Here is a 25,334-nt window from a genome sequence, read left to right as displayed (position 1 = left end):
TTACTACAAACGTAGAGTGGAGGTTGTAGTGCCATACATGAGTCATGGTGAGGGAACAACTGTGCTCCTAGAGCTGAAATCCTAAACTTCTTGGGCAGAAGGTGGGGTGAGAGAGTAACTCAAAGGTGTCAGATTCAAGGTGGAATAAAATGGAGCTCAAGGTGCAATCTATTAGCAGGGGAGAAGGTAACTCTGAGCAAAAATGGTGTGTCAGTCTTAGATGTACATCGTCTTCAGAGGTCATGGTAACCTCCTGAAGGCTACCTCACTGCTGGCCAGCTTGGAGGAGGTAACTGCTGGGGCAAAGTGTCCTGACATACTCCCCTCTCTGCCCTAGACATGGGACAAGTTTTCTAGTCTATTTGCCCTCAGCCTCTTCACTCAGGGGCAGAGTTTGACCAAAGGGATTGATCAGCCAGGAATACTCCAACTCACCAGAGTGGGCTTTAGGTCAGAGCTGTAAATCTGAAAGGTGTTCAGTTTGCCAGACATGTTGTTGTGATGGCAAAAGTTTTACCCTCTCTCTGCTCTCTCCTCCCCTGTTTCTTTGGATTAATTTTCTCTACTTGGAATTCAGCCACTGTTGCATTCATGAAGGGACTGATTTCAGGTAGACAATAGCTGTCAGTTCAATGAAGGCAGTGCAATGGATGAACATTTAAATTTGAGGCTGTTTGAGGAATGCCTTCTGTATTGTTTTCCTACCTAAAAGATAACAAATGGAAAGGATCCCAAATAATATGTAAGTGCTGAACAGATGGCTTCCAAGAAATGTCTTCTAACAGATCCAAATTTCCCCTTTGTTAGACTGGGACAGCGTCTATGGAGTTGTATCAGGGCCAGAAGAGTTTGTGTACAGCCAGTGTACAAACCAGGGTGCATTCAGCAAGGCAGTGTTGTTCCTAAACCTCAGAAGTTATTAATTACAACCTATAATTGAAGGGCAAAAATCATGATCAAAGACATCAATACATATCTCATAAATGGAGTCCAGACACATTTATTTCTCACATAAAGCTATTTTTTTTTCTCTGAAGGAGATTTAATTCCTGGCTTTCTTTTCCTTCACCTTTAAAGAAAACATTTTAATGGGTACCACAAATACTGCATTGAGTGCACCCTCAGCAAGTTTGCTGATGACACCAAGGTCTGTGGTGCAGCAGACACGCTGGAGGGAAGGGATGCCATCCAGAGGGACCTTGACAGGCTGGGGAGATGGGCACAAGCCAACCTCATGAGGTTCAAGAAGAGCAAGTGCAGGGTCCTGCAGCTGGGTTAAGGCAATCCCAGGCACAAATACAAAAAATGCCTTCCCTACTCTGGTCTGTCCTCTGGGGAGCTGTGCAGAACTCTGCTGCCATGGCTGGGTTTGCAACAGCCTGGTCTCTCCTGCCAAGCAGAGCTCTTGAGCAGCCATCCTTGGAGGTAAATGAAGTTCTGCATCATAAGGAGTTCTCTGATGACTTCTTCCAGAAGACTGGTAAACCTCCTGGCAGATTTCCTTTTCCTTTTTTATCTTTTCCTTTTCCTATTTTCCTTTGTCTTCCCCTTTCCCCCTTCCCCTTCCTCTCCCTCTCCATTTCCTTTCAATTTTCTAACTGCTTTCTGTACTTTTCCTGCTCTGTCCTTCTCTCTGCCTTGATGTGCATGACCTAAAGCTGGTTTCCCTTTTCCCCTTCCTCTCCCTCTCCATTTCCTTTCCCTTTTCTAACTGCCTTCTGTACTTTTCCTGCACTGTCCTTCTCTCTGCCTTGATGTGCATGACCTAAAGCTGGTTTCCCTTTTCCCCTTCCCCTCCCTCCCCATTTTCTTTCCCTTTTCTAACTGCCTTCTGTACTTTTCCTGCTCTGTCCTTCTCTCTGCCTTGATGTGCATGACCTAAAGCTGATGGAGACTGATGAACATATATTTCCTCATTCACTCTGACACAATCTCTATACTATTTCTTCCATACTTCTGACATTGTCTAGTTTTCCATGATAAAACAGTACCCTCAGGCACACATGCAGCAAGTGAGAATTATTCTACAAAACATTCACAAGTTTTAGATGTTTTCAATGGATTCATGTTTAAACTACGCACTCAGGTGTCAGTGGAAGTTGTAACAGAGGCTGTATGTTTAATATTTACATACTCAAGTTCTTACTTGCCTTTTTTTTTTGCCCAAATAACTTCATTCACAAATCTATCCTCTGGACTAAGATAACTCCACTGCAAAGGGAGCAGGAATTTCCTGTCCAGGAAGCCAGTATTTCAGCAAGCTAACATTAGGCAGAAAGCAGAAATACATTGGTAAATTGGTACACTCTTTAGAAAAATTAATATTAAAACACTAGAGAAGAGAAGAGGAAGAGGAGAGGAGAGGAAGAGGAGAGGAAGAGAAGGAGGGGAGGGGAGAGGAGAGGAGAGGAAGAGAAGGAGGGGAGGGGAGGAGAGGAGAGGTTCGGAGAGGAGAGGGAAGAGGAGAGAGGAGAGGGAAGAGGAGAGAGGAGAGGGAAGAGGAGAGAGGAGAGGGAAGAGGAGAGAGGAGAGGGAAGAGGAGAGAGGAGAGGGAAGAGGAGAGAGGAGAGGGAAGAGGAGAGGGAAGAGGAGAGAGGAGAGGAGAGGAGAGGGAAGAGGAGAGAGGAGAGGGAAGAGGAGAGAGGAGAGGGAAGAGGAGAGAGGAGAGGGAAGAGGAGAGAGGAGAGGGAAGAGGAGAGAGGAGAGGGGAGAGAGGAGAGGGAAGAGGAGAGAGGAGAGGGAAGAGGAGAGAGAAGAGAGAAGAGGGAAGAGGAGAGAGGAGAGGGAAGAGGAGAGAGAAGAGAGAAGAGGGAAGAGGAGAGAAGAGAGAGAAGAGGAGAGAGAGGAGGAGAGAGAAGAGGAGAGAGAAGAGGAGAGACCAGACCACAAGAGACCTTCGAGGTCATTGTGTCCAACCTATTATCCAACATATATAAGTATTCATAACACACCATGGGTATAAACAGCTTGAGATTATTGGTTTAGCTTGAGATTATTTTATCCACAGGCCTACACATAGATTGGAGACATTTCCAAACTGCAATCTTGCCTTTAAAATTGATAAAAGAAGCCTGACTCGAGTATCTCCATGTGTGAGCTCGCTTCTACAATCACAAAGAATACTCTGGAATGTCCCTTGTTTTCAGAAATTATTTAGGTATCCTGCCAAGGGTCAGGACTGGGCTGGCCACTAGACAGATGACAGATGCTCCCTATGAATCCTTCTCCCTTCCCAAAGGGCAAAAGAAAAAGATTAAGGGAGAGGGACTGATGGGCTGGAAAAGAAAACCGAAACCAAATTTGAAGGAGCCTATAAATCAAACTTAATGAGGGTGTTTATGTGCTAATGGTTTAGGCACACACTTAGATTTTTAGGCACAAATTTCCATTTCATGGTGAATTAGAGCTGCAGTTTCTTGTGTTGTATTTCCAGAGTGTCTAAACATTCGAAACACGTAAATACATGCAGTTGTGAGCTCTGAATAAAGAGATAAATAAATAAAGCCCAGGTTTCCGCAGCCAGAGTGACTGAGGACAGCTCTGCTTTGAAGCCAGCGTGTGGATTTCCAAGATTATGTGGGAAAGCAGGACTGATTTCTTCGAAAGTCTGAAAGATTTCACTGAAATTGACATTTATGAGTTAGAAACGGATGTCACTTACCTTTCATGTTGCTTCCTAGTATGTACTGAAGAGCACAATCAAAGATAGACATAAATATGTAAGGAATGATAGCAGAAGACACAGACTTGTGGGAAGACATCACAGGAAGCGAGCTTGCAACCCGGGCTTTCTACAGCACTGACAACTCTTTCACTGCCATTTGCATGCAGAAACCAACCAAGCACATCACATTGTATGATAAATGGGAAAAGCATTAGTGGAATGCCTGAGGGGATATTAACATACCCCACAACACTGTGTTTAAGATGTAATTAAGGATTTTCAAGATTTTGAAGAAGAAAATGAAGACTCCCATTTCCTTTCCTCTTTTTCAACCCATCCATTTAAAATTAACTCAAGCCAAGCAAAAGAATTGCAGAAAGATTCAGCTGCAGCACAGAAAGGTCTGGCACCGATTTGCACTGCCCAGAAGGAGTTTATGGACTTTTACAGACTGCACCTTTTCTTCAAGAAGAGGACCAAGAGGCCATTTTAAATTGGTGTGTGAGCAGAATATATTTGCAAACACATTTATAAATACTAACAGCTCACCAAGACTCAGAATACAGAATTAACCTGGTTGGAAAAGACCTTCAAGATCATCAAGTCCAACCTATCATCCTACACCAGGTAATCAACTAAACCATGACACTAAGCGTCTCATCCAGTCTCTTTTTAAACACTTCCCGTGATAGTGACTCCACCACCTCCCTGGGCAGCACATTCCAATGGCCAATCTCCCTTTCAGTGATTAATTTCTTCCTCACATCCAGCTTAAACCTCCCCTGGCACAGCTTGAGACTGTGTCCTCTTGTTCTGGTGCTGGCAACCCGGGAGAAGAGACCAACCCCCACCTGGCTACAACCTCCCTTCAGGTAGTTGTAGACAGCAATAAGGTCTCCCCTGAGCCTCCTCTTCTCCAGGCTAAGCAACCCAAACTCCCTCAGCCTCTCCTCATAGGGCTCAAGAGTGTTCCTCCAAGACTCCTAAAGGAACTTGAAGGAACACTTGGTCCTTCCTTTTTTTCTTATTCCTTTTCCACAAGTGACAAACTACAGGATGGATAGGTGCAATATAACTGCTTCATATGTACTTAAGAGAAGGGAATTCTTTCTTTTGTATGATGAGTTTCAGCAAAACAATACTTGGGAGTTGCTGGGAGAATGCTAAATGGTCCAATGAGCCAGTCAGAACATGGCTATATTTCATTTTAGTTCTTTCAAATCCTTAACACCCTCAGCAAAAGAAACTGAGACACTAAAGGGCTTAAATGGACAGAAATATTTCACCTAGATCAACATAATAATATATATAAAAGCACACCAGGAGATGTGGATAAGGGAAAAAAAAAAAGATGGATTCAACTAATGCTGGATCCTTAATGGACACTTTCAGACTATGTTAGGTTTAAGAGTCTGTGTTATAGTCTTCAGGGTCTGCATTATAGCACCCAGCTCCAGGCTTCCTCTGCAATGCAAAATTAAATATTCTTGCTTAATAATAACAGTAATAAAGAAGAAAAAAAGGAGAAAAAAAGGAGAAGAAAGGAGAAGAAAGAAGAATAAAGGAGAATGAAGAAGGCAGCAGCAGCACAGCAAAATCCTCCAGCCACTGCCCTCTCACACAGATCTTCAAGGACAGGATACAGCAGGGAGAGACAGCAGACATCAAACCCTTCTCTCCTCTACAGCTTTGCATCTTGCAGCTGTTGTCTTGCTGCTCCTTCCAAGGCTTCCAAATGCCTGCATTTCTGGTTGACCCAGGCAGTCTCTTTTCCACGCTAGATCTCTGCTCCCCATGGAGGCGTCAGTGGTGTCAATATCCGCCCAGGCTTTCCGCAGGCAGGGCAGGGTGCTGGGAGCAAAGCAGCAAGGTTGCACCCTTGCCGTGCAACGACAGCAGAGTGCACACGGGGTGGCACATCTGTCATGGCTCTGTCATTGGTCAGCAGTGCTCTCCAAGAATCATCCCACTTGCAAGGGGCAGAGATTAAGTGAGTTCTGTGCCAAACACAGCAGACATCCCTGCATGCCAGGCGGAAGAGGCAAGTTTGGGGTTTGGCACTAAGACCCAAGCTAAATATGTTAAATGGTGTGTTTTCCATGCCAGACCTGAGAGGGGGGGTTAGAGGGCATTTCAGGTTTTCTTATCAAAGTGTAACCTCCTGGAAATATGTGCTGCAAGCACCCTTGATGTCCTTCAAATGGTCTTGCTAGTGAAAAGGTGGAGTTGTTCACATGGCTTTGGATCCAGGGAAGCAAATCCAAAACCTGACTTGTATACTTTATAGGCAGAGAAAAGAGTTTTCAAATATGGAAGGCAGCTGCTGAAGGAGAATAGACTAGACTAGACTAGACTAGACTAGAATAGATCAGACCAGACCAGACCAGACCAGACCAGACCAGACCAGGTTGGAAAAGACCTTTGAGATCATAGAGTCCAACCTATCACCCAACACCATCTAATCAACTAAACCATGGCACCAAGTGCCCCATACAGTCTCTTCCTAAACACCTCCAGTGATGGTGACTCCACCACCTCTCTGGGCAGCCCATTCCAATGGCCAATGTCTCTTTCTTTGAAGAACTTCTTCCTAACATCCAGCCTAAACCTTCCCTGTCACAGCTTGAGACTGTCCTCTTGCTCTGGTGTTCACTATTGGTAATGAAAAAGAGATTAGGAAGCCATTATTTACACTTGATAAATCAGAAATGGCATCAAAGAGAGCTAGTATTACAAACTATTAATGAAAGACATAATAATGACACAAATCACATAATAGATCACAAAGAAGTGTTTCAGTGTAATGAATACTGATACTAAATAAGTGAACTGTGAGCTCTGGGGATACCATTTCAAATCCATCCCAGCATGAGCAAGAAGAGCACTCCTAGAGGAGCCTGTCTCTGTTTCATTTCTCACTAATCACATCCACACCTTAACATTAGTTCTGCCTTTGATGACACACAAGGTGGATAAAACTGAAATTACCTGCCCAGACCCGCTGTATGTGCTTATTCTTTTCTTGTGTCAAAGTAACAACTGAAATCTCAACCCCCACAGAGATTTTGGCCAACATTCTCAGAGTAATGTGAGTAAATAATCTTTGCACAGCTGGACAAGGTTTCATCAGCACAGATTAGGAACTCATTTAATTGTTTTAATTGTAGAGAATACACTGCTGCTGCAGAACATGGCAGGGCCTTGAACCAGGTCTAAAATCCAGGTATTCATACAGAGATTGGATTTTGGAGGTGCTAAATGTGGAGCCTTTGATTAACAGACAAATGCCCTATGTCACTTACACACAGTATTTGTATTCTGATCACACACATGAAACTTTGGGTGACGTGCAAGTCATGATTTCAATTCAGGCTTATCTGTATCCTAAACCCTTCCTGACTTCTGGCAATGGCAAAGCCTACCAAACCAAACATTGTGCCTTATAGCTAAATAGCAGCCTACCAAAGCAAGCATTATAGCTAAATATGTATCCATCTATTGAGCATTTTCAACATTATTTGGCCTTTTGTTTTGGGAGTGAAGGCATTCACATGTGGAACGCTGAAAAGCAGCTAGATGGCTAAGGCTGGGCCCTGCAGAAGTCATCCAGCTGAGCAGGGAGCTGCCTAAGCCTGCCAGTAAGCTATTGCAATGCTACTGATAACAGCCTCTCTTAAGAGACCCTTTGAATCTAAAGGTTCTCAGCTGAAGTTCTGGCTCAGCAACAAGATTTTACAGTCAAATGACAGTGGGAGGCTTGCTGACACAAGGTGAACTCCTGAATAACAAACTCTTTATTACTCTCTGTTATGGCCTTACAGAAGAAGGCAGCAATAAAGGGGTAAAGCTGAAGAGTCGTGCAGGATGCTTGGAAAATTACTTTGAGGAAAAAATCTAAATTTGCCTAACTGTTGAAACTGAAACAGATTCATCAAATTAATAAATATTGACAGACTTGATCAGAGAGCTAAATTTAACTTACCCACAAATTCTTCCTGAAACAAACCCATGTATGTTGCTACATATGCCTGCCATTGTGAATGCTCAGATCAAGCCCACAGAGCCACACTGCAGGCTGAAATTTCTGCCCTCTGCATTTCAGTCATGCAAAGTTCTGGAGCGTCTCTGATCGGACTGGAACGCGGCGCTCACATTAGACATGTTTAATTTACTGTGATGCTTTTAATGCATTGTTTTGACATCCCTTCACGGTAATTACAATACCTCCAGAATTATAAACTACAAGTAAATCAAATCTGCATCAGTTTGGAGGAGTGAAACACTCAGAAAGAATCAGAAATCAGGCAGCTGGGGATAGAGCTGCACTACGGTGCGACCATCGCTTTCATCCTCAGCGAGCCACCTTAAAGGAAGAACACAAAACCTGTCAGAGATGCAGCACATGGAACACTCAGACAAATGATGAGAGACTGCTTCTGCACCTTTGGATTTCTAGGAGAGTTTTTATGTTGGTTTATACAGAAGCAGTAAACAGCCTGAAGAATATAGTGATGTGTGTGTGTATATATATATACACACATATATATATGTGTGGGTGTATATATATGCATACACATACACACATGTGTATATATATTTAGTGTCCATAGATGTGTAATGCAAAAGTGTAATTAGCTTTGTAAATAGACTTATGAAATACATTTATGAAATACACATTCATTTCATTTGTTGGTTGTATGGGTAAGAAATAAATTCATAGAATCATAGAATGGTTGGTGTTGGAGAGGGGCCTCCAAAGGTCATCTCAGTGTTTGAGGAAACCAGAAGAGAAACAAGGGAGACCAAGAAGACTCCCTACTAACTGAGACTAAAAAGGCTATTACTAGTTCTTGTTGGGAAGAAAACAGCACTTACAGAGTGATGATGAACTGAGGTACCAACCTGTTACAGCTGAAGCAATACTGTGAATTCCTAGAGGCATCTGTGATTTCTACTTTCTCCAGAAACCAGCCACTTGCTGTAGAAGCAAAAAAAGAAGAGACAAGAGCAAACTGAATATAACCAAAACACAAATAAGGCATGAGAAAGGTTTCTGGTTTCATTTCCAAGCCCTGTGTGATTCAGGACCTCTAAATATATTCAGTATCAATAATAAAACTGAAGTGTGGATGATTTGTCTTACTACCAGCTTCTCTCAATCTTACAGAGATGGTCTTTGATGTTTTTTGGCAGGAAATACAAAGGAAGATTTTTATTACAACTTAACTCATTCCTCCACCTAGAACAGAGCAGGCAGCAAGACAAATGAAACAGCACAGTAATATTGAATGCATGCTTGAAAGGCCATCTTACCCTTTTCAGTGCTCTGAAATACCCCCAGAGTACACCCCTGGTGGGCTTTGGTCTTCAGTGCCCACCAAACCCATGACACCAGGTGGACTTTATCAGGAGATGTAATTTCTTTAGTAACAACCCAAGCCCTTCAACAGCAGAAACTCTGCTACTCCTGATTAATGCATTTATATTATATAAACCAAGTGCTGAATCTGAATGCTTCCCCTATTAATTTTTCTCCAGCAGTTGTGAGTCAGAAGAGCATCTCCATTTAGGTCAACACTCATAGCTGCTTTAGCTTTAAGGATGTATTTAATATTCTGCTATAAATCTCCTGTGTGAAAAAAATACCTTCCTGCACTACCAAATTTTGTTTCACAGAACATTAGAGTGTGAAGGTTTTAAGAAGGAAATTTGATTCCAGCTATACATTGTCTGTGCTGACATCTTTGGTGGGGTTTGCTCATGCTAATACTTAATGAAAACATTTGAATGCTAATTAGAGTCACACTGCTAGGAGCTGAAGAATCTTTTGGTATTCTTTGCACGTCCTAGGGACAAAATACTATAACAAATTCCTTTGGTTTTCAAATATTTGGACAAAGTATTAATTAGGTTAAAATCCATTAATAAATCTTTTTTATTTGTAAATAGGCTAAAAATGTAGTGCAAAAATACTTGCAAATTGGACCAATTTAAGCATTAAGGTTTGGGTTGGAAGGAACTTTTAAAGGTCATCTAGTCCAAGCCCCTGCAATAAGCAGGGACATCTGCAATTAGATCTGGTTGCTTAGAGCCCCATACAAAGATGATCAAAGGGCTGGAATACCTCTGAGGATAGGCTGAGGGAGCTGGGGCTGTTCAGCCTGAAGAAGACTCCAGGGGAACCTTATTGCTGCCTTCCAATACCTGAAGAGATCCTACAGGAAGGCTGGAGAGGGACTTTTCATTAGGGTGTCTAGCAATAGGGCAAGGGGATAAAGGTAAAACCTGAAGTGTTTCTCACTTTTCCTGGCTATTTTCAAACAATTAGCTAGGATTACTAGGCCATAAAAGTGTCTTCCTCTTTCATCCTCAATTCACAAGAGTTATTTGTTGATATTGTAAAGTACTTTTGGAACATCTTTAATGAAATCTTGTGAAAGCTTTAGTACATCACAGACTCTGCTTGGAATATACGACCTTTCATGAGATCTCTGTCATTCAGAGCCAAGATTAGCAGCAATAAAAATGTAGAGTCTCTCAAATTTACATGGCACTTTCCAAAGGAACACAGAGGCACGTTTGCTCTCTTTTGAAATGTTGAAAAGCTAAGGCTTTATCCTTTATTAACAAAACTCCACCAGATCCAACAGAGGTCTCCAGGTACGGAGAAATCTGGACACAGCTAAGAAAGATTAACAAACAGATGAAACATTTCAAAGAGGTGTTATGCTTGAGGATGCTTGTGAGGATTACAGCTGAGGTGACAAAAGACACTTGGAGATAATTTCAGAGTGAAATGTAGAGGAAGGCAGCCTTGGATGTAAGATGAATCAACACACACCAGCTGTGCTAGGAAGACAGTATTAGCAGCTATGTGATGTTGATCAGGACACAGACAGGAAAGGTAATCATGGTGTTGATAGTTTGGGACTCAGGAAATAGAAGTTCAGCCTATATTTCCCCTGCAGACTTCTGTGCAATTCTCTGGGTGTTAAAAGTCTGCCAGCACTGAGTTCCCTTCCCACATCAGTTCCGTGTTGAATTGTGTGCCTGTACAGGTGCAGACACGAAGAAGATGGAAGTCAGCGGGAGAAATTTACTTATCAGAAGTATTTCAAGAGGCTTGATGGTATTTCTTTTCTAGTTTTCCACAGCATAACATCTACAACATGACTGGACAGTTAGTCAAAAACCTTCTGCTGTTTGCAGGCTTTTGCCTGGTTTATTCTGGATATGACAAACCTTTGCTACCTTACACTGGTTCATGCACTTAGATAAATCAGGTTTTATTAAGCCCAAACCTATTTGTTTCAGATAGATTAAGTAAAATTCACCTGTCTAGAATATCTCAATGCAGTCAAACCTTTTTGACTCAAGTTCTACATCACAAAATCCCTTTATAGATCTCTAAGGGGGTTTAGCACCACTAAATGTAAGCTCAGAATATTATAAGCCCTAATCTCTCAACTTATATTTTTTGTTGCAAAATTCAGGTTTTAAAGCTTAGATGTAATACACTGCACACAGAAAGAGTTTCCATCATTATGTGTGAGTATTGGCTGTAGAATCATACCATCATAGAATGGTCTGGGTTGGAAGGGACCTCCAAATGTCGGAAGGGACCTCCAAATGTCATCCAGTCCAACCTCCTCTGCAGTAAGCAGGGGCATCCTCAACTAGATCTGGTTGCTCAGAGCCCAGTTGAGCTTCACATTGAATAGGTGAATAGGACCTGTAGCCATGTCCTAACTTAACATCAAGACCTGATGCACACTAATGTTCTCCTCATGATTTAGCTTCCAGAAGAATAAAATCCATATATGTGTCAGAGGGAGTTAGTGTGCTTTGACCAGAGTCCTAAACCTGCCCTATTTCTTAGATAGGGTTCAAATCACAGAAAATTTAGCCTGCAGTTCAAAAACTCAATCCTATGCTATTTAAGGCATCTAATAGAAGCTTGGGCTGAGCAGTGTTTGAAGGATAAAAGTCTCTGAGGTTTACACCAAGTAGATCTCTGTTAGAAACTAAAAAAATCAAGGGAAAGTCAAGGGAAATGTGATAGAGGCAGAAGGAGTGTGAGCAAGAGCAGCTGAGCTGACCTCATTTGTATACACATTTGTATTAGCAAGCTGTAGCAGTAGCATGACTTCAGAAACCTTTCCAAATGTCAGGCAGATCCTTAAGCAGAAGATTTTTTGCAAGGCTATGGGATGCATGCAGCATACTCACCAAATCCTTTCCCATCGTGGCCAATTTCAATTGAACGCAGGCTGCCTAATTTCTTTGTCTTAACCTTGAATGTGTCAACCTTTAATATTAAAAGACAAGTATTATAAGTAATACATTGATGCCTGGAAACTTACAGATTTCTTTAGGTCAATTCTGAGACTGATTAAAATATAGTAATCCTAATTCAAAATAGATGGCTGGCTCCTGATGTCATTTCTTTTCTTTATTGAAGATGTGTGGTGTAAGGTCACAGATTAGATACCAAAGACTTGCTTTTCATTCTCTGGTAGGATAATCCCTACTTCTTTCTTGACTTTCAACTACCAGGAAAATATGTTTGCCCTCTTATGAATTCTCAGCTGATAGAGACTCCTAAAATGTTTTCAGTGTGTGTGTAATGCATTCAAGGACATAAAAGGCAAAGGCTTTAAGCACATGAACCATTCTCTATTATGTATTTTGATAGAGAATATTCTTCTGTTTCATTTACAGATGTATTTTTTTTGTTGCATCCCTTTCCCATCAGATGTTTGGCATCTTTGTCTACTCCATGACTTAGCTGGACAGCTAACAGGATTTCTATGCATCTACTCTTTTTACTTTTTAAATAGCAATGAGATCCTCCTGTGCAGTACTAGGCAAAGGGAAGCCCTGCTCCAGACACTTTTTCACTTGCTTCTTATGCCCATAAATTTATTAACCTCCTCAATGTGGAAGGCAATACAAAGACAAAGATATTTGAGAAGATATTCACTGGCACTGTGGCTGAAGAAACTTGGGCCAACTGCAAGGAAAAAGATGTTTACTACTGCTGCAGATAATGAGGTAGATCTCAGAAGGAAGATACTTTGACTGGAGTTTTAATTATTCAGTCATTACCTTTCCACAAAAGAAATCCACAGGAGAAAGATATGGAAAATATATTTGTTTCTTGCTACAGAAGGGTAACTGTCATCACACACCAGTGCACAGGTGGTGAGCAAATGGAGCAGTTCCTGTGCCAGAGTAATATGTTTATTAAAATAGCAGAAGTTTCTCTTCAGGTATGAGGACATCATGCAGAGACTGAGCATTCTGATGCAAATACCCTGTCTCTCAACTAGGGGTCTCTGAATAGCCTAAAGCATGATCAGGTTGATGTGAGTGGTTCCATTTTATCTGGTTATAGGCTCATACATCCAGTGAGGCTCACAGCAAAGTAAAATGATGGACTATAAGAGCCTGATGTATTCTCAAGCACTCCAAGTCTGTGCTACAAGCAAGGGTTCTCACAGGGGTATGCACATGCACAGGCAATGCAGGTTGTGTGTTTCAGAGCAAGGAAATGTGATGAGTGGATGCATGTGTAGATGTGTTTGAGACTAAGTGCTAGAAGAGCTTCACCAGAAGTAAAATGTCCCTTGGTTACTCTGGTGAAAAGGTGAAAACACAGAGATAACTGAGACCACATCTTATCTAGTGATGGGAAAAGCCAGGATAAATGCCTTGACTTCCATAAAGCTCTTGCATAAATGTAAAGTTTGCTTTCCCAGGCCAGAAATGGACACATCCTATAGAATCTGGGTACTCACCTTTCCTCTTTCAAAGGGGTCTTGATGCTCCAGTGACTGAGAGAGCTGAAATACCTCTGATTTGTCCTCTTTCCCAAACAAAACAATATGCACATTCGCATCAGTCCCTGCTCCCCTTTTGTCACCTGTGTATACTTTAATCGTATACTCTGTCAGATTTCCTGCTTGGCCTCCTTCCCTACGTAAGCTGTTGTCTAGATCATTCTTTTCTTTGTCTCCTCTAATAACAAAAGATAGTGGGATTTCTTTCTGTATTTCTGGCTGATTTGCCTCCACAGAAAATGCTCTGAAAAACAAAACCACATATGTTTTTTTTGTGGTGAGCCAATCCTAGTAAATCAAAACAAACCTATGAATTTATGTGGGACAGCTAAAGAGGGACTTATTTTTACAACCACCACTGACTGAACTACTCTGTGACAGGCTTTTGAATTTAGTGCCCACTCAGTGTTTTCAACTGTTGTGCTATAACTAAAAGATTACTACTTTTACATAATTTACTTACTCATTCACTTCAAATACATAGATAGGGTGCTCCTGCACAGCTTCTTTCAAATGCAGTTTTTTAATGTCCAGCTTGCAGTCTACAAAGAAGGAAATGAAGCACAGTGAAAAACTTCGTACTACATATGCAGAAGAGAAGGCTCGGAGGTGACCTAATTGTGGCCTTCCAGTATCTGAAGGGGGCCTACAGGAAGGCTGGGGAAGGACTTCTCAGGATATCAGGTAGTGACAGGACTAGGGGGAATGGAATGAAGCTGGAGGTGGGGAGATTCAGGCTAGATGTGAGGAGGAGGTTCTTCACCATGAGAGTGGTAAAGCCCTGGAATGGGTTGTCCAGGGAGGTGGTCGAGGCCCCGTCGCTGGAGGTGTTTAAGAGCAGGCTGGATGAGGCTCTGTCCAGCCTGACCTAGTGTGGGGTGTCCCTGCCCATGGCAGGGGGGTTGGAACTAGATGATCCTTGTGGTCCCTTCCAACCCTGAATGAAACTATGAAACTATGAAACATATCAAGGTGTTAGGTAGAGAATGTTGCAGAAGTAATGGTGTCATTTCCTCTGTATTCAAATAATCAGTAATTCATTTATGAATGCCACCAACTGACTCAAAACTCTTGGGGTCACCATAATATTCCTTATTGTGCTTCTGTTGGAAACCTCAACTCAGAAATTTATGAATGAGCATCTCCTTTCACAGAATCACCAAGGTTGGAAGAGACCTCAAAGATCATCAAGTCCAACCTGTCACCACAGACCTCATGACTAAACCATGACACCAAGTGCATGTCCAATCCCCTCTTGAACACCTCCAGGGATGGTGACTCCACCACCTCCCTGGGCAGCACATTCCAATGGCTAACAACTCTCTCAGTGAAGAACTTTCTCCTCACCTCAAGCCTAAACTTCCCCTGGTGCAGCTTGAGACTGTGTCCTCTTGTTTTGGTGCTGGTCACCTGGGAGAAGAGACCAAGCCCCTGCTGGCCACAGCCACCCTTCAGGTAGTTGTAGACAGCAGCAAGATCTCCCCTGAGCCTCCTCTTCTCCAGGCTAAGCAACCCCAGCTCCCTCAGCCTCTCCTCATAGGGCTTGTACTCGAGGCCTCTCCCCAGCCTCATTGCCCTTCTCTGGACACGTTCAAGAGTCTCAATGTCCTTCTTAAACTGAGGGGCTGCCCAGAACTGGACACAGGACTCAAGGTGTAGCCTAACCAGTGCTGAGTACAGGGGCACAACGTCTTCCCTGCTCCTGCTGGCCACACTATTCTTGATACATGCCAAGATGTCATTTGTCTTAGTGAAGCAAAGGAATGTTGCCCTCTGTCCTTTGACAGGCTTGCAGAAAGGAATCAGCGTTACTCAGGCAAGCACAATTGAGGGGAAGAACAGAAATACTTATGTGGTGCTTCCTCCTCAGGGACTGGTTGGCAAGGGGGTAGGAGCTCCATTCTCACACTGCACAAAATGAAAACAGGTGGGGAAAAGGGCGAGAAGAACAGAAGCACAGAAGGAAAAAGAAACAATGCCAGTTTGTGTGATTGATTCTCCTAGATGCCCTATTAACAGATCATGCATTAATCACAGAACATAATCATTCATCTTAATTTTCTTTCCTGCATGGAAAGGAATCATTTACTCTCTGAAGTAATAATGATACAGCCTTTGGAATGAAGGATTTCACTGTGTCTGGATTTTGCTTTATAAAAATATAACCTTTTAGCAAAAGCATAGCCAAAGGAAGCTAATCAGGATTTAACTCTGGCAGTGATTTCATTGCCTTTAACAGGAGGCTACCTGTGTGATTCACATCACTGACTTTAGAGAGCAGCAAAAGTACTTTACCTGTTTTACTGCTGATCAAAAGAACAACTTTGTCCAGTTCTCCCAATTCAACAGCTTCCACCATAACCAGAAACGACTGAAATGAAATTATTCAGGGTTATAAACTACATAAGTGAAGTGGATAGGAAGACATGACAATAATGCTTAGGAAAAATGGATTAAAAGGATCAATGGATAAAATTTCAAGCACTTGAAGAGAGAGTACCTCATTGTCCTTTCCCTGCTGGACATTCTGCAAGGACCGGAGGAGGGCTCTGTCCCCCTGTGTCACCATGAGCACCGTGGATACACGCAGTCATGTGCACTAAATTTCTCTCACTCAAAATATTTCTGGAAAACACTGTTAGGTGATATGTAACCACTGCAACAGCAAGCAGAGGGAGATCTGGTTAAGACCTTGCACAGCTGATTGACAAAACACAGCAGTATGCAATCAGGTGAAATTAAGAATTCAGACACTTGAAAATTACAGGGGGGTTTGTTCATCATTTGTCTTGATATTCTCCTGCAGCTCTAAACACTGGTGATGCTGACAACTTCACGTTACACTAGAGGAAACCATGCCCAAGGTTTTGTCTTAAAAACCACAACAGTGCCAAATTCACCTTCTGTACAGCCCTGCATGTGTGAGAGAGAGCAAGCACCATTCCATCCCTGGGGATCCCTGAGATGTAAGCATCTCAGAGGATGCTGCAGTGGAAAGAAACTATTTATGTATCTACTCAGCTGGAGGCTTCTCCCTGTTAATGCACCCAAAGGCACATGTGTGCACAGGCAGATCTCAAGGGTCTGCACTGTATTTCATCATCTGGGGTTTGCTGGTTTCAATTAGCCATTAGCATATGCTTCATCACAATCCAAAGAACAAACCAGGAAAAGAGAACTAAGAGATGAAATACTGAGGGACTCTATGGACTGAAATCTAGCAGCAGACAGCTTCTGGTTAAGGTGATTGTGGGCAGCTGCTTTCCATTCCAATTAACACAATCCTGGTTTTGCTTTTAGCTGAGAAAAAGAAAACCAAGCAGAAAGTAAATTAGATTTAGAAAGCTGACAGAAAAGCTGCTCTGTTTTGCACAATAAATTGGGAGTAAGTTTGTTTGCAAAGGATCACTTTGAACTTCATGCGTGCCACCTGCTGTGGAGCTCCTTAAAGTTCTCTTGGATATAAAGTGGCAAAGATTTGGGGGAATATTTTTTTTTTCATTGTCCTAGTTTTGTTGTTTGGGTTTTTTGTCTTCACTGTGGTTACAAATCCTTCTGTGAAGACTTCTGAAGCACGTGTGGAAAGAAATAAATGCAGCAGAGATGAGCTATTTTGTTTGTTTGTTCTTTTATCTCAACACATAGGTAATAGAATACCTATTCCTTTTCTGTTTGGTTTGTGTTTGTTTTAATTTCAAAGAATTTTACAATGAAGGAAAATATTAACTAAGAGGTCAGCGACAGAGCCAGAGTCAGAAGCAAGGTCAAGGGGGGTTCCAGTCTCACTGCCTGAGAAGAGAAGAGAAGAGAAGAGAAGAGAAGAGAAGAGAAGAGAAGAGAAGAGAAGAGAAGAGAAGAGAAGAGAAGAGAAGAGAAGAGAAGAGAAGAGAAGAGAAGAGAAGAGAAGAGAAGAGAAGAGAAGAGAAGAGAAGAGAAGAGAAGAGAAGAGAAGAGAAGAGAAGAGAAGAGAAGAGAAGAGAAGAGAAGAGAAGAGAAGAGAAGAGAAGAGAAGAGAAGAGAAGAGAAGAGAGAGAGAAGAGAAGAGAAGAGAAGAGAAGAGAAGAGAAGAGAAGAGAAAAGAGAAGAGAAGAGGAGACCTTCAAGATCATTGTGTCCAACCTATCAACCAACACCACCTAATCAACTAAACCATGAAACCAAGCACCCCATCAAGTCTCCTCCTGAACACCTCCAGTGATGGTGACTCCACCACCTCCTCAGGCAGCCCATTCCAATGGGCAATCACTCTTTCTGTGTAAAACTTCCCTCCTAACCTCCAGTCTAAACCTCCCCTGGAGCAGCCTGAGATTGTGTTCTCACACTGCATCTTCCTCTCACCATTTCATAGAATTTCTTTGTGCTTGTACACAGGCCCTAAATTCTTCTGCATGTGACTGCAATCAGCCCTTTGCAAGGGCACACTGGTGTGCTTTGTGTTAATCTGAAGCTCCTTTTTGTTTAAATCTTGTGTTCAGGAGATGAAAGCCATTAAAGCCTGCTCTGGACCTGTACTGTGCAAGTTTTCAAGTGAAAATAACAGCTCTAAGCATAAGTATAAAGTACAATTTTTCAGTTGCAGCCAAAATCAGCCAGCCCACCCTTCATCCCTGTTAATTCCACCAGGATCACTTGCATGCTTACTTTTAAGCATGTGAACCATGGAATGGTTTGGGTTGGAAGTGACCTTTAAAGGTCATCTAGCACAAACCCCCTGCAGTGAGGAAGGCCAGCTTCAAGTACATTGCTCAGAGCCCCAGACAGTCTGACCTGAAATGGTTCCAGGGATGGGGTATCTACCACTTCTCTGGGCAACCTGGGCCAGTGTCTCACATTTATGGTAAAAATTCTTCTTTTTATTGAGTCTAGATCTCCTTCTTTTAGTTTAAAAACATCATTCACTGTCCTGTCACAACAGGCTCTGCTAAAAAGTCTGTCCCCATCTTTCTTAGAGGCTCCTTTAAGTACAGGAAGACTGCAGTTAGGTCTCCCTGGCACCACCTCTTCTCCAAGCTGAACAACCCCAAATGTGAACACCTCACTGGAACTGGGGCATAGTATCATAGTATCAGTCAGGGTTGGAAGGAACCACAAGGATCATCTAGTTCCAACCCCCCTGCCATGGGCAGGGACACCTCACACTAGATCAGGCTGGCCAGAGCCTCATCCAGCCTGGGCTTAAACACCTCCAGGGACAGCACCTCAACCACCTCCCTGGACAACCCATTCCAGGGCTTTACCACTCTCATGGGGAAGAACTTCCTCCTCACACCCAGCCTGAATCTCCCCCACCTCCAGCTTCATTCCATTCCCCCTAGTCCTGATATCCTGAGAAGTCCCACCCCAGCCTTCTTGTAGGCCCCCTTCAGATACTGGAAGGCATAAATTCAAATCCACAGCTACTTCAGCTCACTTTGGGTGAACTGACTTACTTTCACCCAGGTAACTCTGCTGTTTTCTGCATAAAACCCAGGCACAAATGATTTGAACATGAAGTGTCATGATCTGGTCTGTTCATTATGCTGAGAATTGTTCTCTCATACTGTGGCATTCAGTAAGCACCACATGATAAGGATATGGAAGGTGTGGTGGATTTTAGGTGAAAGGATGTCTTTCCTTTTGCTTAACACAGGTGACACATGTAAGGGAATTGCTGAGCTAATTTTAACCAGGCATAAATATTTGGGATGTCTAAAGGTAATAAAGCTGATGCCTGTAAGCAGCGCTGAGCTGTTATTTACTGACAACCTTTGGAATGTGCAAACAACAACAAAATAGCTCAATAGTAAGGCAGCTGCCAAAAAAATCATGTTGTTAATGTCAGTAATATGAGCAGATGAGGAAGGGAGAAATATTGTAATGTTGCAAGAAAGGGATATTTCTTACAAACTGCTCTTTGCAGCCCATAATAATCATTCTGTGCAATCAAATGAATGTTGCATTTCCCCACTTTATGGTACAGGAATTAAGCTAGGGGGAGAGTATTTTCCTTCATACCTTTTAAAGTTTTATCTAGATTTTATGAATCATTAGGTAAAGACAATAAAATTTTCTGGTTTGATAAAGGTTTCTATTGTAATATTAGGACCTGTTAACCTCCTAGACCACTCTACTGCTTTAAGGTAGATTTATACCTACCAGAAAGTGCTTCTTTTAATGGCCACTCAACAGGGAATTCAACCCATCTGTCTCCATTAAGAGAAAGAGGAAGAGTTTTATTTATGGTGAGACTAAAGGTATCCAGAGTTGATGTGTTCTGCATTTTCAAGTGACAAAGAGACAACTGGGATATGCTGTTTTCCAAACCCTGGAGACCAAGCCTCACTTTATAAAGCATTCCCAGATCAGATGGTAAATGTATCTAGGAAGGAACAAAACAAGGAGTTAGCATCCAAGCAGAGATACACGCACAGCACACAGGAAGAGAAGTATTCTATAAAGGGGTCAGCACCATTTGCATCAGCCTTGGTGCTAGAAGCCCCACTGAGTTGAAAGGCAGCAGGAGCAGGTTGACTGTGAGCTCTTACAGAAATATTAGATTTATACTCTAAGGGCATTCATTGTAATTAATCTATCAAAATCAAATTACATACTGCACTGATTTCTAAATGCAAACACTTAATATTAATGCCATTTAAATGGATATGCATTATTAACTATGACTACTTGTTGACAAAGAACAACAAAAAGAAAATGCTTAATCATCATGAACTTGAGAGAGCCAAAAAATTAAAATGGAAATCTGGTGTGCAACTGAAAATTTCTCTTCAGCTTCTTCTGGGGGAGTTGGCCTCTTCTCCCAGGCAACCAGCACCAGAACAAGAGGACACAGTCTCAAGCTTCACCAGGGGAAGTTTAGACTTGAGGTGAGGAGAAAGTTCTTCACAGAAAGAGTAATTGGCCAGTGGAATATGCTGCCCAGGGAGGTAGGGAAGTCACTGTCCCTGGAGGTGTTCGAAAAAGGATTGGATGTGGCACTTGAAGCCATGGTTTAGGTAGTCATGAGGTGTTGGGTGACAGGTTGGGCTTGATGATCTCTGAGGTCTTTTCCATCCTTATTGATTCTATGATAATATCTGCAATATTCACAGCACTAGGTGGTTATTTCCCTTGGAAAGGCAACTCAAAGAGAAGTTAAGTACAGACAAATCTGTATATTATTTTACATCACATGTTATTTGGTTCTTAGCCTGATGTTCCACTTTGTTTTCCATGGAAACCGGATTTGACTTGCCGTTGCTTCCATAAAAAACCATAACCAACTTGGATACATTTTCTGACAACTCTTCAAAGTCTGGTTTTGTTTCTTCTTGATGTTTTGTGAAATAAATCCTCCATCTGCCTCCTGAACAAGTACAACAAAGAAAAGAAAAGGACAAAAAAAAAGAAAAAGAAAGATGAAAGATGTTCCTGTTTTCACGTGTCAACCAAGGCACCTGGGAGCCCAAGTAACAAGTGATAGGACAAGAGGAAATGGCCTCAAGTTGCACAGGAGGTGGCTGGATATTAGGAAACATTTCTTCACTGAAAGGTTTGTAAAGCCCTGGAACAGACTGCTCAGGGAGGTGGGAGAGTCCCCATCCCTGGAGGGATTTAAAAGATGTTTAGATGTGGTACTGAGGGATGTGGTTTATGGGTGGGCTTGGCAGTGCTGAGCTAATGGTTGAAATCAGTGATCTTAAAGGTCTCTTCCAACCAAAACCACTCTGTGATAAAATTCCTAAGCTGGAGGTGGGGAGATTCAGGCTGGATGTGAGGAGGAGGTTCTTCACCATGAGAGTGGTGAAACCCTGGAATGGGTTGTCCGGGGAGGTAGTCGAGGCCCCATCCCTGGAGGTGTTTAAGCCCAGGCTGGATGAGGCTCTGGCCATCCTGATCTAGTGTGGGGTGTCCCTGCCCATGGCAGGGGGGTTGGAGCTGGATGATCCTTGTGGTCCCTTCCAACCCTGAATGAAACTATGAATGATACTATGTGCCTTAGTCTGCATGGGAAGCATTAATGTATAAGCACTTCATCTGGGTGCTGATCAGCTCTTTAAGTATATTGCCATTTCTTACTACTAGAAAGGGGGAAATATTGTCAGTCCTAGTAAGTGGAATGGTGCATTGTGATGAAAATATTCTCCCACTATTATTTCAGAACTGATGAATGAAACAGCCACTGTAATGGCAGAGACTGTACCTGAATTCATTTGCTCCTCTCCTAAAGGCCAGGCAGAAGTGCTTCTCCTCTCCTGAATTTCTGCTTAAAAATAGATTGAAATAGACCAAATTAGTATTTTTGTAGAACAATGCCTAAATGATAATAAATTACTCTATTCATCCTTAGTAAGGCTACTGACTATCAGATCATTTAGATTAAAGGTTTAACTGGGAAATAGACAACATAATTTCATCCTTAAACATCATCTCCTGTATGTCATCCTATTTAATGACCTGATTCTGGAGCCAGCACTTTACTCTGAAGTGGCTGAAACATGAAGATTGAAGTATTTTTAATTTTAAAGCATTTCTCTCTTATTTATACAATTTACACTCTGCATGAATTAGAACTAATTTGATGTTTTTAATGCCCATTTTATGGGCTAATGTTCTTCTCACTGAGATCAGCTTGCACTGATTTCAATGGGATTCGGTATAGACCAAAGCTGCTTGAAAACATTAGATAGAGACTTTAATCAAAGGTAGAAAACCTTCTTTTGAGACCACAACCAAGTTTGGGCTTGTCAATAATTGTATAAAAACCCTCACAGGAACAATTTCTCCTTCCACCAAATCAATTTGTTTTCAATAAATTGGACTAAACCCACGTTATATAACCTTAGATACACTAAATATTCCAACATTTCATTCAGAAAAGTCCCAACACCCAGTCTAAAATGAAGTTGAAATTTGCTTTGCTTCCTCCTTTTCTTTCTGGGTTCCAAATGATCAGATGTTAGAGATGATAAAGCAGAGGGCTTTGGTAGCATGGGAATACTGCTTAGCCTCAACAGACTACTGCTGGACAAGCATCTCCATGCCAATGCCACTATGGTGAGCAGAGATGCCCTGGGAATGAGGAGAAAAAGAGCTTGAATATGTTCTGTAACCTAAGGACTCACCTACACTGTCTATTTACTACTTACAGGAGTAAGATCATAAGAAATACTGATTGCCCACGTGGTGTTGGGTCAAAAGCATGTCCAGTTTCAGGGAGAAGCCAAACGGTGTGGCATAAAATGATCTTCCTGAACATAATGCAGGCATTTTGACCACTGCTTAAAGACAGCTTGCCCCACTATTCACCTCATCTTCACTATGCCTAGCAAGTAGCTGGCACAGGTATTCAAAGCTCCAAAAAAAAAATGGTTTGCCAGTGACAATATGGAAACAAAACTTGGGGAAGCAAGAATTTGTCAAGAGAAGAGGCCAAATTTGTTTCTATTTATGCCACTGTAAATCTGGAGTACCAAAGCAGAAATTATCCTCTGGCAAACAGTGGTTATTAAATGGTACTAAAACCCAGCAGTGTTCAGACACACCAATTCCCTACGTAGTGACAATGTTCCACTGGAATATGCTAAACCATCACTTGCTTAGAGGAGGAAGTGACAGAGCTGCATTCTGGAACGAATTTCTTAGCAAATGACAGTTAGGAGACTGCACTGACCTGTGGCATTCAGAGTTATTGAAGCACATCTTTTGCCATCACGTCTGTCTTTTAGCCATATTTGAGCCATAAACAATGTTTCTGTCCTGGCAACTGCTGACTCCTTCACAACAATCTTCTCCAGGAACCAGTCGGAGCCTGTCCCTTTTTCAACCACCATCCCTTGCAGAGTGCCAATGTCTACTGCTTCCACTTGAAAAACATCCACCTGAAGAATTCAGAATCAAAATTAAGACATGCAGAAACAAAGCCAGGGAATTAATTTAAGGGTGTATTTCAAAATATTCAAGTAGGAGGAAAAGCAGTTTGTTGTTTTCTGTGGGGTTTTTTTTTTCTTCATTAATTCAATAACTAGCAAGAAAACCAGAGAGGACAAACTTAAAGATGCCAACCTCCTCCATGAAGCAGTATTCTCTTCAGATCACTGCTAAACCACCTGTTTCCCACTACAGATTGGGTCAGGTGCTTTATTGACATCTCCTGAGAGGTTTTCCTTCCCAGCTTTCACTCTTAGTGACTTTCAGGTGTAGCATTGTAAACATCTGTGCCAGGGAGAGTTTAGGCTCGAGGTGAGGAGAAAATTCTTCTCAGAGAGAGTTGTTAGCCATTGGAATGTGCTGCCCATGAAGGTGGTGGAGTCACCATCCCTGGAGGTGTTCAAGAGGGGATTTGACGTGGCACTTGAAGCAGTGGTTTAGTAGTCATGAGGTGTTGGGTGACAGGTTGGACTTAATGATCTTTGAGGTGTTTCCCAACCTTATTGATTCTATGATTCAATGATCTCTTACTCTCAGACAACAGACACCCAGGGCTGTGGTTTGAGGGATGGAATGCAGGGAATGAGAAGGGCAGAAGTGAACATCACAGAATGGTAATTTTTCTCTTAGGAAAGAAAGACAAAACTCGGTCCCAGATTTGAATTAACTCATAGGATTAGTTTTTGTAGATGCAGCTTAATTTAAGGGAAAATATTAGGTAAAATTATGTTTAAATAAGTTGTACAATTCTCTACCAGCTAGAAAGTCCACAAAATGCTAAGAATGTTTGGAACATTGAAGTAAGATCCCTAAAGAAAATGGTGAGATGTCAGACATTATCACAGTAAGTGTTTTTGGCTTTTTATGGATCTTACACCTACTTCCTCAGCTGGAAAACAGAGATTAATTCCTTGGCATGGAGGCCTTCCACCTGTTTTGCTTTATGGATTTATGCATTAGCATCTCAATTCTCTTAGGGTGAATAACTGGTAAAATCTAGTGTTATTTGTGATGGGATTTCCAGCACTATGTAAAGATATAAAGATGGTTTTGAGGGGGCTGGATTGTGATAACAATCAAAACCACTGGAGTCCTGAAATACCTTCTCAACCTAACTCCTCCTGAAGTTGCTCAGCCAGAGAAGGTGGCAGCCATCCTTACTCAAAGAATTTCAGAGAGATGAAACAAAGAGAAGCAGTTCTCTTGCTGCACTGACCAGTTATGTGTCTTCTCTGGACACACTTTCCAGGTGAAGAATTGAAAAGGATTTGTATCACCAAGATCAACCTGACCTGCTTGCAACTAGGAAAGGCCCACCTTAAGTTAGAATATTAAGCTCAAATCTGTTGATAGTATACAGAATACAGAATTAGCCAGGTTGGAAAAGACTGTTGAGATCATCTAGTCCAACCTATCACCCAACACCACATAATCAACTAAACCATGGCACGGAGTGCCTCATCCAGGCTCTTCTTAAACACTTCCAGTGATGGTGACTCCACCACCTCCCTGGGCAGCACATTCCAATGGCCAATCTCTCTTTCTGGGAAGATTTTCTTCCTAACATCTAGCCTAAACCTCCCCTGGTGCAGCTTGAGACTGTGTCCCCTTGTTCTGGTGCTGATTGCCTGGGAGAAGAGACCAGCCCCCACCTGGCTACAACCTCCCTCCAGGTAGTTGTAGAGAGCAATAAGGTCTGCCCTGAGCCTCCTCTTCTCCAGGCTAAGCAACCCCAGCTCCCTCAGCCTCTCCTCACAGGGCTGTGCTCCAAACCCCTCTCCAGCTTTGTTGCCCTTCTCTGGACACCTTCCAGCAACTCAACATCTTTCCTAAACTGAGGGGCCCAGAACTTTGGCCACCCTTAAAAAAAAGAAACCCCAGAAACAATTTCAATTTCTTTCTTATTTGACATTTCTCTCTCT

The 25,334-nt window shown here is 42.2% G+C and overlaps 1 protein-coding gene across 1 annotated transcript in view; it reads right to left on the bottom strand.

Moving 5' to 3' along the window:
- Window positions 1-7,383: 7,383 nt before the first annotated feature.
- RP1 (RP1 axonemal microtubule associated) overlaps window positions 7,384-25,334 on the bottom strand; it is a 158,319-nt gene continuing 140,368 nt past the window's right edge. The window contains 12 exon segments of the mRNA XM_068166706.1: window positions 7,384-8,027; window positions 8,567-8,642; window positions 11,894-11,972; window positions 13,465-13,750; window positions 13,970-14,048; window positions 15,802-15,877; window positions 16,007-16,063; window positions 16,065-16,162; window positions 19,642-19,864; window positions 20,670-20,848; window positions 21,686-21,745; window positions 23,156-23,363. Of these exon segments, the coding sequence (XP_068022807.1) occupies window positions 7,958-8,027; window positions 8,567-8,642; window positions 11,894-11,972; window positions 13,465-13,750; window positions 13,970-14,048; window positions 15,802-15,877; window positions 16,007-16,063; window positions 16,065-16,162; window positions 19,642-19,864; window positions 20,670-20,848; window positions 21,686-21,745; window positions 23,156-23,363 (1,491 nt within the window). The 3' untranslated portion in view covers window positions 7,384-7,957.

Source organism: Melanerpes formicivorus, unplaced genomic scaffold, assembly GCF_026170545.1.
Source record: "Melanerpes formicivorus ecotype bairdi unplaced genomic scaffold, bMelFor1.0.p_v2 SCAF_105, whole genome shotgun sequence".
Taxonomy (NCBI): Eukaryota; Metazoa; Chordata; class Aves; order Piciformes; family Picidae; genus Melanerpes; species Melanerpes formicivorus.
Note: the sequence above shows the minus strand (reverse complement) of the source record. Positions and strands in the feature narration are given on the sequence as shown.